This window comes from Homarus americanus, unplaced genomic scaffold (assembly GCF_018991925.1).
Source record: "Homarus americanus isolate GMGI-L3 unplaced genomic scaffold, GMGI_Hamer_2.0 scaffold46973, whole genome shotgun sequence".
In the NCBI taxonomy this organism is placed as follows: domain Eukaryota; kingdom Metazoa; phylum Arthropoda; class Malacostraca; order Decapoda; family Nephropidae; genus Homarus; species Homarus americanus.
Window position 1 is genome coordinate 1,254,818 of NW_024735516.1, and position 13,895 is coordinate 1,268,712.

Below are 13,895 nucleotides of genomic sequence, written 5' to 3' on the forward strand. Positions count from 1 at the left end.
TGCCTAAAGAAACAGCCTGAATGGGCAATTGCACCCAATAAGGTCATCCTTATGCGGTCAAAAACACAGTCATAATCACAGATCAAAACAAATACAAATTATACAACCTCTTATGGTCGCTGCATGGAATGTCAGGACCCTCCTGGATACTGGCACAAATGAGCGTCCTGAAAGAAAAACCACCCTTGTGGCAAAAGAGCTGGTTAGGTATAACATCAACATAGCAGCCATTAGTGAGTCCCGGCTCCTTCCCCTTTTTTACAAGTGGAAGGAACGATAGCAGAGAAGGTGGATGATTGTTTATATTTTGTTTCCAAAATGTGTTGATGTATAGATGACAGGCACTGTAATGGGTTTGAATGTTTTGGTTCATATGGATGAGGGATGATGGTTTGATTTTCAAAGTATTGATCATTACGGTACAGTATATAGAACTTATTTCACCTCACTCACAGCTGTCACTGGAATGTTACTGAAACATAAATGATATTTAGAAATAATTTCATGGCAAATTTATGCACCACACAACTCTTTATCCCGAACCATTTACAGTATCCATCTATTGTACTGTAATTGTAGTTCTTTTACATTATACATATGTTCATTTTAGGAATATTTGGCATTGGCTTGCATGATGATCATTTGTTTCACATTTATTTGTAGTTAAATTGTTTTTTAGATCCATGGTAATTACCCACAATGCATCAAATGAATTACTTTGGAGCAAACAATAGTTTATTACATAGTGAATATCTTGTAAAGGTGTAACTTGATATCTGTTTCAGGCTACAAACTAAACTACGAAAATTTATTGCGGACAGAAAGAAAGTTGACATGACGAAAGGAAGCACATCCTTTAGTACTCAAGAGATAGAATATCAGGATGCTTTAGAAACTCATCGTCACTCCATCAGGGATCTACAGTTGAAAAATGATCATCTGGAGGTAAAAAAACAATGTTATAAGACATTCTACACAATGAAAAATCAATATTCATCCTGTGTTCACAATAGTTCACCAGGCACTCATAGATTCACTAGGACATACCTTTATTCTAAACCCAATTAGTCAGTGAAACTTTTGGAATTTGGAGTCCAAATGTTTAGAAATTTCACTTGTTTCTCAAACTCCAGATACACAGAAGATTGGCTCAATGACAGACAAGGTGGTTAATTGTTTCACATTTGGGGAATCACCATATTTAATCTTTGCTTTATTGATGTCATGTCTAATTCCCTTGGATATCTTGCCAGATAAGGGGACACAGTTCAAGGCTGTTAGAATAGAGACAGGAGATGGGCCTCTCTCTTTTGTTCCAGTTTTGCTGATAGGCGGAGCAATTGAATATTGACCACTTGGTGGTTGGTCTCCTGGGAACTACTAAATTTTTTATGCTTCAGTGGAATACTGTATATCCATTTAGCTACAGGGAATTAATGAGGAGGATGAATTGACAGTGTCCAGACACTTACACGCAGCATTAAGGCTACTGCACTGTTTAAGCAATCTTCAGCTCAGTCTGCAGCTCTCATAATTTTGACTGGTACAAACAATAATAGAATTACCAAATGTAAATTTCTTTACATCTGGTTTTTAGTTCCATAGCAAGTTAATTAGTTTATTTATTTCACAGAAAAAGTTGAAATTAGCAAGCATTCAACTGAGTACTGCAAAAAAGAATAAGCCCTTGTTGTTTCGTCATGTGGGGCCAAGAGTTGACAGTGGACGAAAGCAAATACGTACATCAGTCACCCCACAAGTGAGGCAGCCTCCTCAACCTAGTTCTTCACCTTCAAAACCTGTTCATCAACCAGACCCTGTAAGTCTTTTTTGAATTTTAAACACATCCACACTTTTCTCAAATCAATATTATACCATTCATAATTTTCTCTAGGAGTTTTATTGAACACCCTTCCATTTTTTTTACATTTGTGCTTCCTCTTTATTACAGCCATTCTGATGTTCATATGGAATTCATTTTGAAAGGCAAGGACATTAGAGTGAAGAGAGTAAGAAGTAAAGTCTGTAGTATAGAAAAATGACCACAGTATACACCAAAAAAATTACAGGATTAGTCCTGAAATCTCATTTTATGACTTAGGCCAAAGTTCATGAACTTGAGTATGGTACAGTATTCACCTTCTATGCTAGTGGTCTGTAATTCAAAAGACCATGACATCAGTAGCTGTTACTAATCTAAACAAGTAAATCTTTCCCAAAACAACAAAACTCTTAAAAAGATTAGAGGTTCAGATTTGTTTTTATGACAAGAGGAAGATCAGATTGAACATTCTTCACCTTATGCACAAAGTTGGGGGCTTTATTGGTGAGGGATCTCATGTTTGAGAGTGAACTTTAGGGCAAGGATTGTGAACTCTTGGAATAACCTGCCAGAGATCGTTGTGACAACAGCGAATGTGAGCTCATTTAAGACCAGACTTTACCAACACTGGCACATGTTCAAGTACATTCAAGCTCCCATACAAGCCCAGTATGGTACTTGCCAACAGCTCATGACAGGTAATATGCTGGCCACCTGACCAGCTAGTAAGCTGAAAAATAGCAAAAAGGATAAAGCAAGGTTAAATCTGGGATTTAAGGGCTAGTGTTGCTTCTCGGGAGATTACTTAAACAGATTAGTGTAAGCCATTAATATTAAAATTTGGTTTGTTATAGTGAATTCCCGATATTTTTATTTTGTCAATAGAGCATATCATACCCTGCACCACAAGGCCTGTATGGAGCTATTTCATACAGTCTTTAAACATTACCTTATACTGTATAGATATAACCACCATCCCTAGTAAGTACAGATGTAAAGTAATTTTACATTTTTACTTATTACAGTATATGATTACAGTACAGTAGTCACAAAAATATCTCATAGATATTGAACTTAGTGAAGAACGTTAACATAACTAGGTTGTGAGGGAGGGAGGGCCAGGTTGTAACAGGAATGGCGAGCAGTAAAATTTACTCTGTCAAGCAGTGTTTATTGCACTTAATACAGCTGTTAGTTTTTGGTAATTTAAAACAAATATGCATGAAAACAATATTTGTCCTATACATGCTTGTATGTATTATAGATACTAAATGTCATGAGCTGTGTCATGTCAAGTGCCAAGAATATATGTAAGCAGAGTACTGTAAATGCTTTACTCTCTTCACCACTAATGGGTTTGTTAGCTACTTGGGCAGTCAGTCACATCTCTCTTACTCACTATAGGCAAGTACTGGGCATGTACTGGCTTCAGAATGTATCTAAACCTGCACCAGTGATGGTCAAGTCTGGTCTTGAATGAGTTCACACTCAGTGCCGTCACAACACACTCTGGTAGACCGTTCTGAGAGTTCACAACTCTCTCTCCAAAAAAGTTTGCCCTGACAAATTTCTGAATTTGTGACATTGCTGGCCATCAGGAGGGAGGAGAGACAGGCAGCTGGCAGTTAACCTGTAGTGTTTCAAAAAATTTTCCCTGTATATTGTACTGTATGTGTTAATTTTAAGTTTCAACAGCATAAAAGAATAAATTTAATGGATATATTTAGTGAGGTTTTAATGTAGAATCATCGCGTCTTGGGACAAAATTTTCTTCCGTAGGGCAAACTTTTTCGGAGTGACAGTTGTGAACTCTTAGAACAATCTGCCAGAAAGTGTTGTGATGGCACCGAGTGTAAGCTCTTTCAAGACCAGACTTGACCAACACTGGAGCAGGTTCAGGTACATTCAGGAGCCGGTGCATGCCCAGTACGTATTTGCCAACAGTGCGTAACAGAGACGTGACCGATCACCTAAACGGCTAATGAGCCGATCAGTGGTGAAGAGGATAAAAGTAAAAGTAAAAGTAAATAGTTTTCTCTAAATATGATTTCAAGAAGTGTAAAACTTTTTAGGAATGTGTCTACAGGTATTTTGTAAAAAGAATGATAACTTGTTTGAGCTAAAATGAAGAAGACTTAAGATAACATACAGTAGTATTGTTGAGAGAATTTTTTTGAGTATGGCAGACACTTCTGTGATCTCAAGAGATTTGTGATGAAATGGTAAAGGGGCATACTGTACATATTTTTTCTTCTTCAGAAATTAGAGAGGTGAGATGCCAAAGCTTCACTGGAAGAGTAGAATGGAGAATTATTGTATTACTAAGTGAAGTTATCAGATAATAGGTAATCAGAACTATTCAATGCCAAAACTAAGAGACCAAAATTTGAGGGTAAAACTATTATTTTATTAAAGTACAAATTTAATCAATGTTTTTCCCAAATTAATTAAAATTTATTTATTTAGGTGTTACCAGAAAAAATCCGTGAAATCCTAGAAGAAGCAAGAGGGAGAATTCTTTCTTTAGAAGCTGAGAGAGATGATCTTCAGGAAGAACTTATTGAGAAACAACAGGTACAGTAATGTTATGTGGTAGGGTTACTTTATAGGGAGGCACTGAATACAACCACACACTATCTCAAAATAACACTATTACAATGAAGCATATGACAATACTGTATGTGTAGTCACTGTGACCCTCTTACATGTCATGTCCCAAGCACTTAACACATTGTCCCATACTCAAATAAAATCTCAGAATGTATAAAAATGTTACAGCACTTCAAAGGATTACCACCGAATCATTCTCATGCTTAAACTGCCAAAACTCTGCATTTTTGCGTCAATCTGGAACTGACACATCACAGACAAAGGGTGGTGGGCACTGGTGTGGCGAGGGTGGGGGGTAGGTTTGAGTGGGGCGCACTCGGAAGTCTAGCCCCAAGCGGTATGGTCTCGCTACGCCACTGGTAATGGTTAAATTCTATGGATTTCAAATTCCTGCAAAGGCTGTTTTTTCTATGCATCTATCCCTGTAGCCATCATATGTAATTGATAATGCTGGCGGACGGTACAAGACCACACAACACTGCAGAGAAATTGACAAGTTTCCTGCTTGATGTGATATTTTATGCACTGAATTAACAGATCTTGTAGCAGTCCCTGGAACAAGAGGGTGTCATCTCTATAATGCTCACTTTTATCAAAGAACTACTGAGTCTAGCTTTAATTTTGTAAATGTATTATCTCTTTAATGTGTTATTTATTTAAATAATACAGATTTTCTCTGTCTTACAGGCATATGAAGATGCAGAGTATGATCTGCAACAAGAAATAGCTATGATGAAGGACGAATTGCAGGATCGCGGAGTGCGTGAAGAAAATGACTCTGTAGCAGTTGTATGTGCTGAACGTAAAACTCGCACTCTTTCTGCTCGCAACACTGCACTTCACGAGCAGCTGGTAATTACAGAGGAGAAAGTTGAAGCAGAAAGGACAAGAAAGGAGGCTCTACAAAATGAACTTGGTAAATGTAGATGAAGAAATAGTCAATTAAATCTTAACACTGTACTCTATATACTGTATATCTGCTTATCAGCTTTACCCCATTTTCAATTAAATGGTAGGAGCAGGTGCTATAAGTTCAACCCCCCCCCCCCACTCAAAAAAAAAAGTATTCTTAGGTCAATTCAGTGTGAAAAAATTTCATCAAGACTTTAAACTACTTTATGTCTTTATGAATCTCCACTGTACCAAGTTGATTTATTAGTGAAACTTAAATCTTTATTCATACAAAATTTTCCTCCATTGTAATACAGTTTGGTCTTGCTATATTTTAACTTTCCTTACTGATATACATATAGAGTTCTAGACCTTAATAACTGTTAGTGACAGCCCACCACTATAGTTTACCATCTTCTCTAACCATAAACATTTAAGGTCAGCCACCCTTGAGTATATGTGCTTGCAAAGCCATTGGTTTATAACCCTGAAGACCATTTATTCATGGCTGGGACTAAAGCAGTATAGACTCCTTTGTACCCCCTTGTATAGACTTCTAGTATAGACTTCTTTGTTGCAGCTATAACCCCCAGAAATGGTTGTTTAAAAACAAAGGTTTTTCCCTTATGGACAGGAGAGGAAGGAAACCAGATCAGCAATGACACCACACAAAAACAACTGTACATCTTGCCTTTACATTATTCCTGGTCACTTAGGTGAAGGTTTCAGCCAGCGACAATACAGTAGTTCTGAGCTCATCCAGAAAATAGGATTTCAGGATTAATCATTCATTTTTCACCATGTGGTCATTCATCATTACATATCCCTGATTTTGAAGTATGATTTAATTTTTAGTTTCTCTGAGGACTCTTCTAAAGATACAGTTTCTTAGATTTTCTTCCAATAATCTTTCAAACAAATAAATAGCTATACAGTAATATCTCCATTAGCCGGAATCCCTCAGACCAGGAACTCTCCAATAGCCGGAATTGAAATTTTCTCGGAAAATCATTCCCAAAGCCGGAATTTTCCAGAAAATTCTGGCTTTGCGAACGATTTTCCAAGGGGCACATTTTCCTGAAAATTCTGAGAAAATTTTCCTGGTACCCGGAAAATTCTGGGGATGGGTGAGTTTTTTCCAGGTTTGAGAGATGAAAATCAGGCGCATTCTCTGGAAATTCCGAGAAAAAATTTCTCTTACCTGGAAAATGTTGGAAAATTCCGGGGATGAGGGATATTTTCCGGGTTTGAGAGGTGATGTAATGGGCAATTTCTGGAACTTCCGAGAAAATTTTTCCGTTACCCGAAAAATTCAGAAAATTCGGGGATGAGGTTTTTTCCGGCTTTAAGAGAGTCATCTCGTTACCCAGAAATCTCTGATTCCTGGGAGTGCTCTGCATCAATTGTTCCAGCTAACGGAGATACCACTGTATACGAGTAATTGTATTTCAATACTGTAGTACAGTATTTGTACCTTGATACATCAGACTAATTGGGTCAGGCTCCAGTCTGGAAAATGCGAAAGATATTACTGCGCTTCAACAACTAAGGTCAACAATTACAAAAAATATGAGTGATAGAATTCTCTGGGGTGAAACTCAGACTAAGTCTGGTTGTCGACAACTGTTTTCACTGATATCATTGTTACATACCGTATATCTCGGCCTACAAGACGGAATTTGAACAAAAAAAAAATCAGCCCAAAGTTAGGGGGTCGTCTTAAGCACCAGAGATAAAATTCTTACCTCTTAAATATTGCGGTTTAGCGTGTCAAGAGTGGTGATGGAAACATGGTAAACCACTCACAAGGTCCTACCACTAATTATTTTATACTGAAACTTACATTTGGGAAGCTGGATTAAAATGAAGATTACCGGTATATTAAAATAATAAAAATGTATTATAAACCAGTCTAACATACCGTAAAAGAACAATATACCCCGGTAATAAACACAGCTGCTATCATCACCCCCCCCCCCATTTGCCAGTGACGAGAAAGGGAAAGCGACCTTGACAGTGACCGCCTGTGGCTATTTTTAGCCGTCCTTGTGTTCGGAGGTGGTCAGTAATGCATATCTGTATATTTACTGATCATAATACTTATCTCCTATAAATAATTAATTTAAAATTAATTTTTTTACAAAGAATATTCAGTAAATGACTGCGTTAATTCTTGAAACTACCGACAGTGGTAAATTTAGGATGAGAATGATTAACAGAAGTCACGTCATGGATTCGGAGTTTGGTCCTTAATGATCATAAATGTCTGGTCAACTTCACCTACCAGGTATAATGGTAGCCTTCCTTTTTCGCGAAACAAGTATATAATTAAAGAAAATACTTGCAGTGTGTTTAATGTATTACAATATATTATAGCTAAATAAATAAACAAATAAATCGGCAAATCTATTTCAAGTAAATGGAAATATTTTACTCACACCAACATTAGTTCCAGTTAAATAACTGACGCTTAAGTGAGTCACTAGTGTATACCAGCGGGTAAAATTTGATGCCAATACTTGAAGTGAATTGGCATTATTTTAAATAACCAACCATAAATAAATGGAAAAAAGATCAAAGGTGAAACATTATATTGTATGTATGTTGTGTTGTCAAAGGAAGAGAAACAATTGAAACTCAGCAATTGTGTGTAAATGAGGCAGTAAGATAAATCAGCAACCTAAGACTTGGTCACAATTTTCGTGATGCCATATGGAAGTAGGATCTACCATTAGACAATACTGTACATTATGCTTCCAATATCTTCCCAGGCGGTAGTATCTCCCTGTTTGGTAGCTGCCTAAAACTTTTAGTAATATTACTTTGATACAACATGATAAATTAGACAAACAATGAAAATAAACAAACAAAAGTTATTTACCAAGACCTTCTCTCTCAGAACAGAGGGGAGATAAGACGGCTATTTATAGCCTGTCTTTGTGTAGGAAGTCGACCACACTAGAAATAATTCATTTAAAATTTATATTTTTTACATAGAATATTCAGTACATGACTGCAATTATAAAATATTGTGAATATATATATATATATATATATATATATATATATATATATATATATATATATATATATATATATATATATATATATATATATATATATATATATATATATATGTATATATATATTTGTGTAATAAATGTATGTAGTAAGTATGTACAGTAATCTTTTTCACTCAAATCCTAATGAAACACTATTGAATTAGAATACTGTAGCTCGCTGAAGCAAGCTTATAAATTAAAGAAAATACTTCCAGTGTGTTTAATATATTACAGTATGATATAAATAAACAAATAAATCGGTAAATCCATTTTAAGTAAATGAAACAATTGTATTCGACACCGACATTAGTTCAAGTTAAATAACAAACTTTTAAGTGAGTCACTAGTGTTTACACTACACCAACCAGTAAAATTTGATGCCATTACTTGAAGTGAATTGGCTTTATTTTAAAAAACCAAGGATGTGTAAACAGCACTGGTCAATGGGATGGTTGGTAAAGGACTACTGGGTCAGTAAGCTCCCAATGGTAAGTGTCACATTTGGGGTACCGGTCTTATACAGCGAATAGGGCTCAAAAGCTACTTTTTAAATGGAAATTTTGGGGGCCGTCTTATACACCCCGTCGCCTTGTAGGCCGAGATATACGGTATTGTAAAGTGTTATCTATAAATAATCACAGAATTTGCCTTATGAATCAAGAGAAAACTGTATACTGTACAGTACGGTACTATAAAAATAAAAATAAAAGTTTCGGGGTATATTGTGTGTGGGAATAAGAGTGATCTCATAGTGCAGGTGGGAGCCCCCCCCTCCCATAGTATCCCTTAACAATTCTTTATGAATTTCACCATAATTTCCATATTTTTAGGTTCATTTGGTGCTGGGTTGATAATATATTATCACAAAATAATTAACACTCCTCAGAATAAACTCACATTCAGTCCGAAATGAGTCATTGTGTCATATTAAATTCCTGGTCATTTGTTTATAAAGCTCAAACAGCTGATCGTCCTAGCTCCTTTACCAGCGCTCTCATCTCTCATGCTTACCACAACATCTGTCTTCAGCACTTAGTAAATAGTACTGTACTGTATTATCATCACCTAATAAATAATTTTGTAGTGTATTTATCAGCACTAATAATATTGTAGTGTTTTATGCATTTGCATATTCCCTGGTTTATTCATTACTGTAATCAGTTGTCGAAATGTACAAGTAGCCATTATGTATCACTCAAAGGCAATAACTAATGTTGTTAGGAAGGTATCTCTGTATTAAGTACAGTACAGTACTTTATGTTATAATGACCCTGTTGTAAGCTAATTTGCTGATAGCTCCCTCTCCAGGAACACATCCTGAGTGATGATTTTATATTAATCATGAAGAATCACACACCATAAGAGGCTGATCATAGGGGAAGTTAATATTGATTCAATAAATAATCATGGCGAATGCGGCAACGTACTCTCCCTTCCCGCCACCCCCAGCTTGTTTACATACATAGTGTCTTGGCTCTCATACTTAGTAACTCTTCTTAGGTCTACATCATATCTGATTAGATCACTGTTTAGGAGTACAGTATACAATATTTTAGTAGTAGTAGTAGTAGTAGTAGTAGTAGTAGTACTAGTAGTACAGTAGTTTTAATGTTACAGTACACATTTATTAACCCTTATGCCCCACATCAGGGGGACCCCTATGTGGACATATTTTTTGGGGGGAGGGGGGAAAATTGTTTAAAACTGGTATTTCAAGCATAAAAGTAGTGCAGTCACTCCAAGTGTACTGTTGTGGTTTGTCTGCACGTGGTCCCTTATGTCCATGACTATGATCTTAATGAAGGGTGAGGAGGGGGGGAGTGAGCGCAATTGTCTGTATCACTGTTCTCACCGCTGGCTGCCTCAGCATACTTGACATCATCTGGGTCTGTTTCCTCCAATCACTGTCTTTGTCACCCAATACTATATCAGTGCCACTCAAATCAAGCGACTCTTGATGAATAGCACTAGTGTCGAGGGAGTGGAGGTGTGAGGCGGGTCATGAGACTTTGAAGGATGTGCATCGATCATGATAGCTGTTGGGTAACTGGACCACTAGACTTGAGACAAAGATTACGTGGGAGTTGAGTTGTCAAGTAAATATATATCTTATACAAAGTACTTTATCCCGCTTGGACATTCAAACTATGACATGAAAATTAAGGGTACAGAGGAACATCATTCAGGATTGCTATGGTGGACATAGAGGAACATAACCAGTGCTTTAATGGTTAAAATATGTACTGTACTCTACATAATTTTACCCATTTCCTAAAACCCTCAAGTACCCCCATTAAAGACAATATGTACTCTACTGTACATAAAAAGATCATGTAAATGATTGTAGGTAGCGAGATGCGGCACACTGATATGATAGGTGTGAAGGCAGGACTCAGAGTGAGACACCTTGGCACAGACAATCAATCGCACATATGAACACGGAAACCGTCTGGACTGATGTTGGATTTTCCGGACTTTAAAATATTTCTGGTGAATAGAAGGAAAGTCTGGTGTATAGAGGTTCTACTGTACAGTATATAGTATTGAATAAATCAGTTTATAAACTTAATGCCATCAGTCATACTTGGTGTGATTGTTATAATATGGACCTAAATGTTGTACAACTGACTCGAACATTTACATTTTGCATTTTGTTATAACAGAAAGAATCACTGGGAAACTTCTGTTAATTGAAAATCAGTTAAGAGAATTGCAACAAGAACATCAAAATACAGTGGGACAGTTACAGCAGGTTACAGAGAAGAAAAACGTTTTACAGGTAAGTACTGTAGAACAGTAGACTTCTTCTTGGAAGCATGCCTCGGTTCAGCCCATCCCAAAGAAGGGTGACCATACCAATCCCTCTAACTATCACCCCTTGCCGTAACTTCATCCCTCTCTTAAGATTTTTTAAATTATTTTACACTCATTTTCTCCGACACCTTGAATGCCTTTTCTCTTTTGTCGGATCACCAGTATGGCTTTCACCAAGTGAGATCTACTGGTGATCTGCTCTCCTACTGCACCTATCTTTGGTCATCCTCTCTTAGGGATTATGGGGAAACTTATGTTGTGGCCCTCGACATCTCCAAAGCATTTGACAGGGTATGGCACTTTGCTTTTTAAACTTTCCTCTTATGGTTTCTCTCCCCCTCTTTGTTTTCTAATTTCTAGCTTCCTTGAGAACCGATCCATGGCAGTTGTTGTCAAGGGATCGATCTGTTGCTCTATCTCTTCCAATAGTGGTGTCCCACAGGGTTCTGTTCTTTCACCTACTCTCTTCCTTCTTTTTATCAATGATTTACTTCACACTCCGACTAATTCCATCCATTCTTATGCAGATGATTCTACTCTTCACTCTTCTTCACATTTTTCCCTTCCCCCTAATTCTCAAACTAAATCTGTTTCTAGAGCTGATATCACTTCATCTATCAATGCTGATCTGTGCAGCAGCTCCGAATGGGGCGGTAGAAACTTGGTTAAATTCAATAGTAATAAAACACAGTATTTACCAATTACACTTTCCAAATTAGATGATGTCCCACCAATTACATTTCAGGACGCAATCATTCTGCCAAATTCTAAAATAGATATGCTATGCCTCACTATTTCCTTTAATATGTCATGGAAGCCACACATCCTCAACATTCCTAAAGCTACCTCCTGAAAGCTGGGAATGCTGTACAGATGCCATAGCTACTTCACTCCTGAGCAGTTGCTTCAAGTTTATAAGGGATTCATTCGTCCTAACTTAGAATACTGCTCTCATATCTGGGGTGGCTCTTCTTCTGTCCAACTGTTAGATAGGATGGAATCAAAGGCATTTCGTCTTATTAACTCTCCTCCTCTAGTTGATAATCTCTCTTCCCTTTCTCTTTGCCGCAATGTTACTTCACTCTCTTTTTTACAGGTACTTTAACGTGTAATGTTCAGTGGATTTGTCATCCTGTGTACCGCTGGCAAGGCCGTGGGCTCATAACACTCGTCTTCCCCGACGGTGCCCACAGTTTCTCTGTGGACGTCGGTCACACTAGAATAACCCGTTATAGTACCTCCTTCTTTCCTCACACAGCCAAACTGTGGAATGTTCTGCCTTCCTCTGTGTTTCCATCCTCACACAATCTGTCTCACTTCAAAAAGCCGGTTTTCTGGCATCTTCGTGGTGTAGATTAATATAATATTTTTCTTTTCTATTTTTTAAATTTCTTTTTACTCATATTTTTTCGCCCCGTTGTGGGTCGATAACCTGTGCCTGGGTGGGCTATTCCCTGTAAAAAAAGAAAAAGAATAAAAGACTAGTTCAGTTGGGAGTGGTCCAGATAAATCAAAGTTCCAGATTGGCGCATAATTATTAAAGCCAACTTCCTCCTGCATGGAGCACCATTGTACCACCACACATGAGTGGATGCTGTACATCTTGATTTGGCCAAGATCTGCTGCCTCGGGGCAGTTGCCTGAAGCCTCCACAAAGATGCTTAGGAAATACAGAACATGGTAAATTTAAAATTGGGCCTGCAAGAAATATATTTCAACAAATGTAGAATATGTCCAAAAGAGTGTGACCCTCCTTACCGCAACTGTTGAGGGATATATCCACCAGGGGTTAAATCACCTTTCTGCAGCAAGTCCTGGGTCATGCAAATCAACAGACCTGAAAATATATGGACTGAGGTATGGTGTTTGTAAGTAAGTGTCTTTGAACTTGAATGTTAAGGCTAGCCATTTCTAGCTTAACCCAGAATTGGTAGAGTCTGTGAAATATGTCAATTAACCATATAAAACAACATATAGAAGAACTGGTATTCATCTCACTCCAAATGATAACATGATAACACTAGAACTGTCCCAACTCTAGCTAACAGATCCTAACATGCTTACTAAAGGGGTTGACACTTAATTTTCAAAGAGTATAAGCATAGCATGGGGAGCCAGGTTGTTGCAGCCATTCTTATGCATTACAGTATCAGCTATAAACTGTTTAAAATGGCAGTACCTGTATTGTCTGGAAATCCTAACTGTGGATAATATATCTTGGCAAGTTTGATGTTTATTGGTTAGACTCTGTTCTAATAAGACTTAGCCTCTGTATGGAAGGAAACATATAAACTGTAGCTGATTAGGCAAGTGAATAGTATGTAAATACTGTAGTACTACTGTACCTTCTTTCAGAATGAAAATAGTCATCTCCAAAAGGAAAATGAACGTCTGACTTCTCTTAATTTAACTTTTGAAAAAAGAGGACTTGCATCTGAAAATGAGTCATTGAAGTCTCAAATTGCACAACTAGAATCAGCTTTACAGGTAAGTCTTCACATTTTTCATGGTCACTCAAGATATTTTAGTTTTGTTGTGAAAGTTCTTCCAGTTACTCAGTTTATAAATTTTATTGTGAAATAATTCTTTATTATTTTATGATTATTGGTCATGAGCAAGTGAACAGTGAGGTATAAAAACCACTAAACACCCTGACTGTATCCTCCAAAGATGGCCTTTAATTTAATGGCAGTTAC

General features: G+C 37.1%; 1 protein-coding gene across 4 annotated transcripts in view; it reads left to right on the forward strand.

The window, feature by feature from the left end:
- The window catches only part of LOC121871263 (protein fantom-like), a 61,686-nt gene that overhangs the window by 10,057 nt on the left and 37,734 nt on the right, over window positions 1-13,895 (forward strand). For 3 of the 4 annotated variants that reach the window (XM_042373477.1, XM_042373480.1, XM_042373481.1), the window contains exons 4-9: window positions 786-945; window positions 1,634-1,819; window positions 4,289-4,396; window positions 5,120-5,348; window positions 11,049-11,164; window positions 13,555-13,686. In XM_042373477.1, the coding sequence (XP_042229411.1) occupies window positions 786-945; window positions 1,634-1,819; window positions 4,289-4,396; window positions 5,120-5,348; window positions 11,049-11,164; window positions 13,555-13,686 (931 nt within the window). The remainder of the gene's footprint in view (window positions 1-785; window positions 946-1,633; window positions 1,820-4,288; window positions 4,397-5,119; window positions 5,349-11,048; window positions 11,165-13,554; window positions 13,687-13,895) is intronic. The other variant, XM_042373478.1, reaches the window with a different exon arrangement.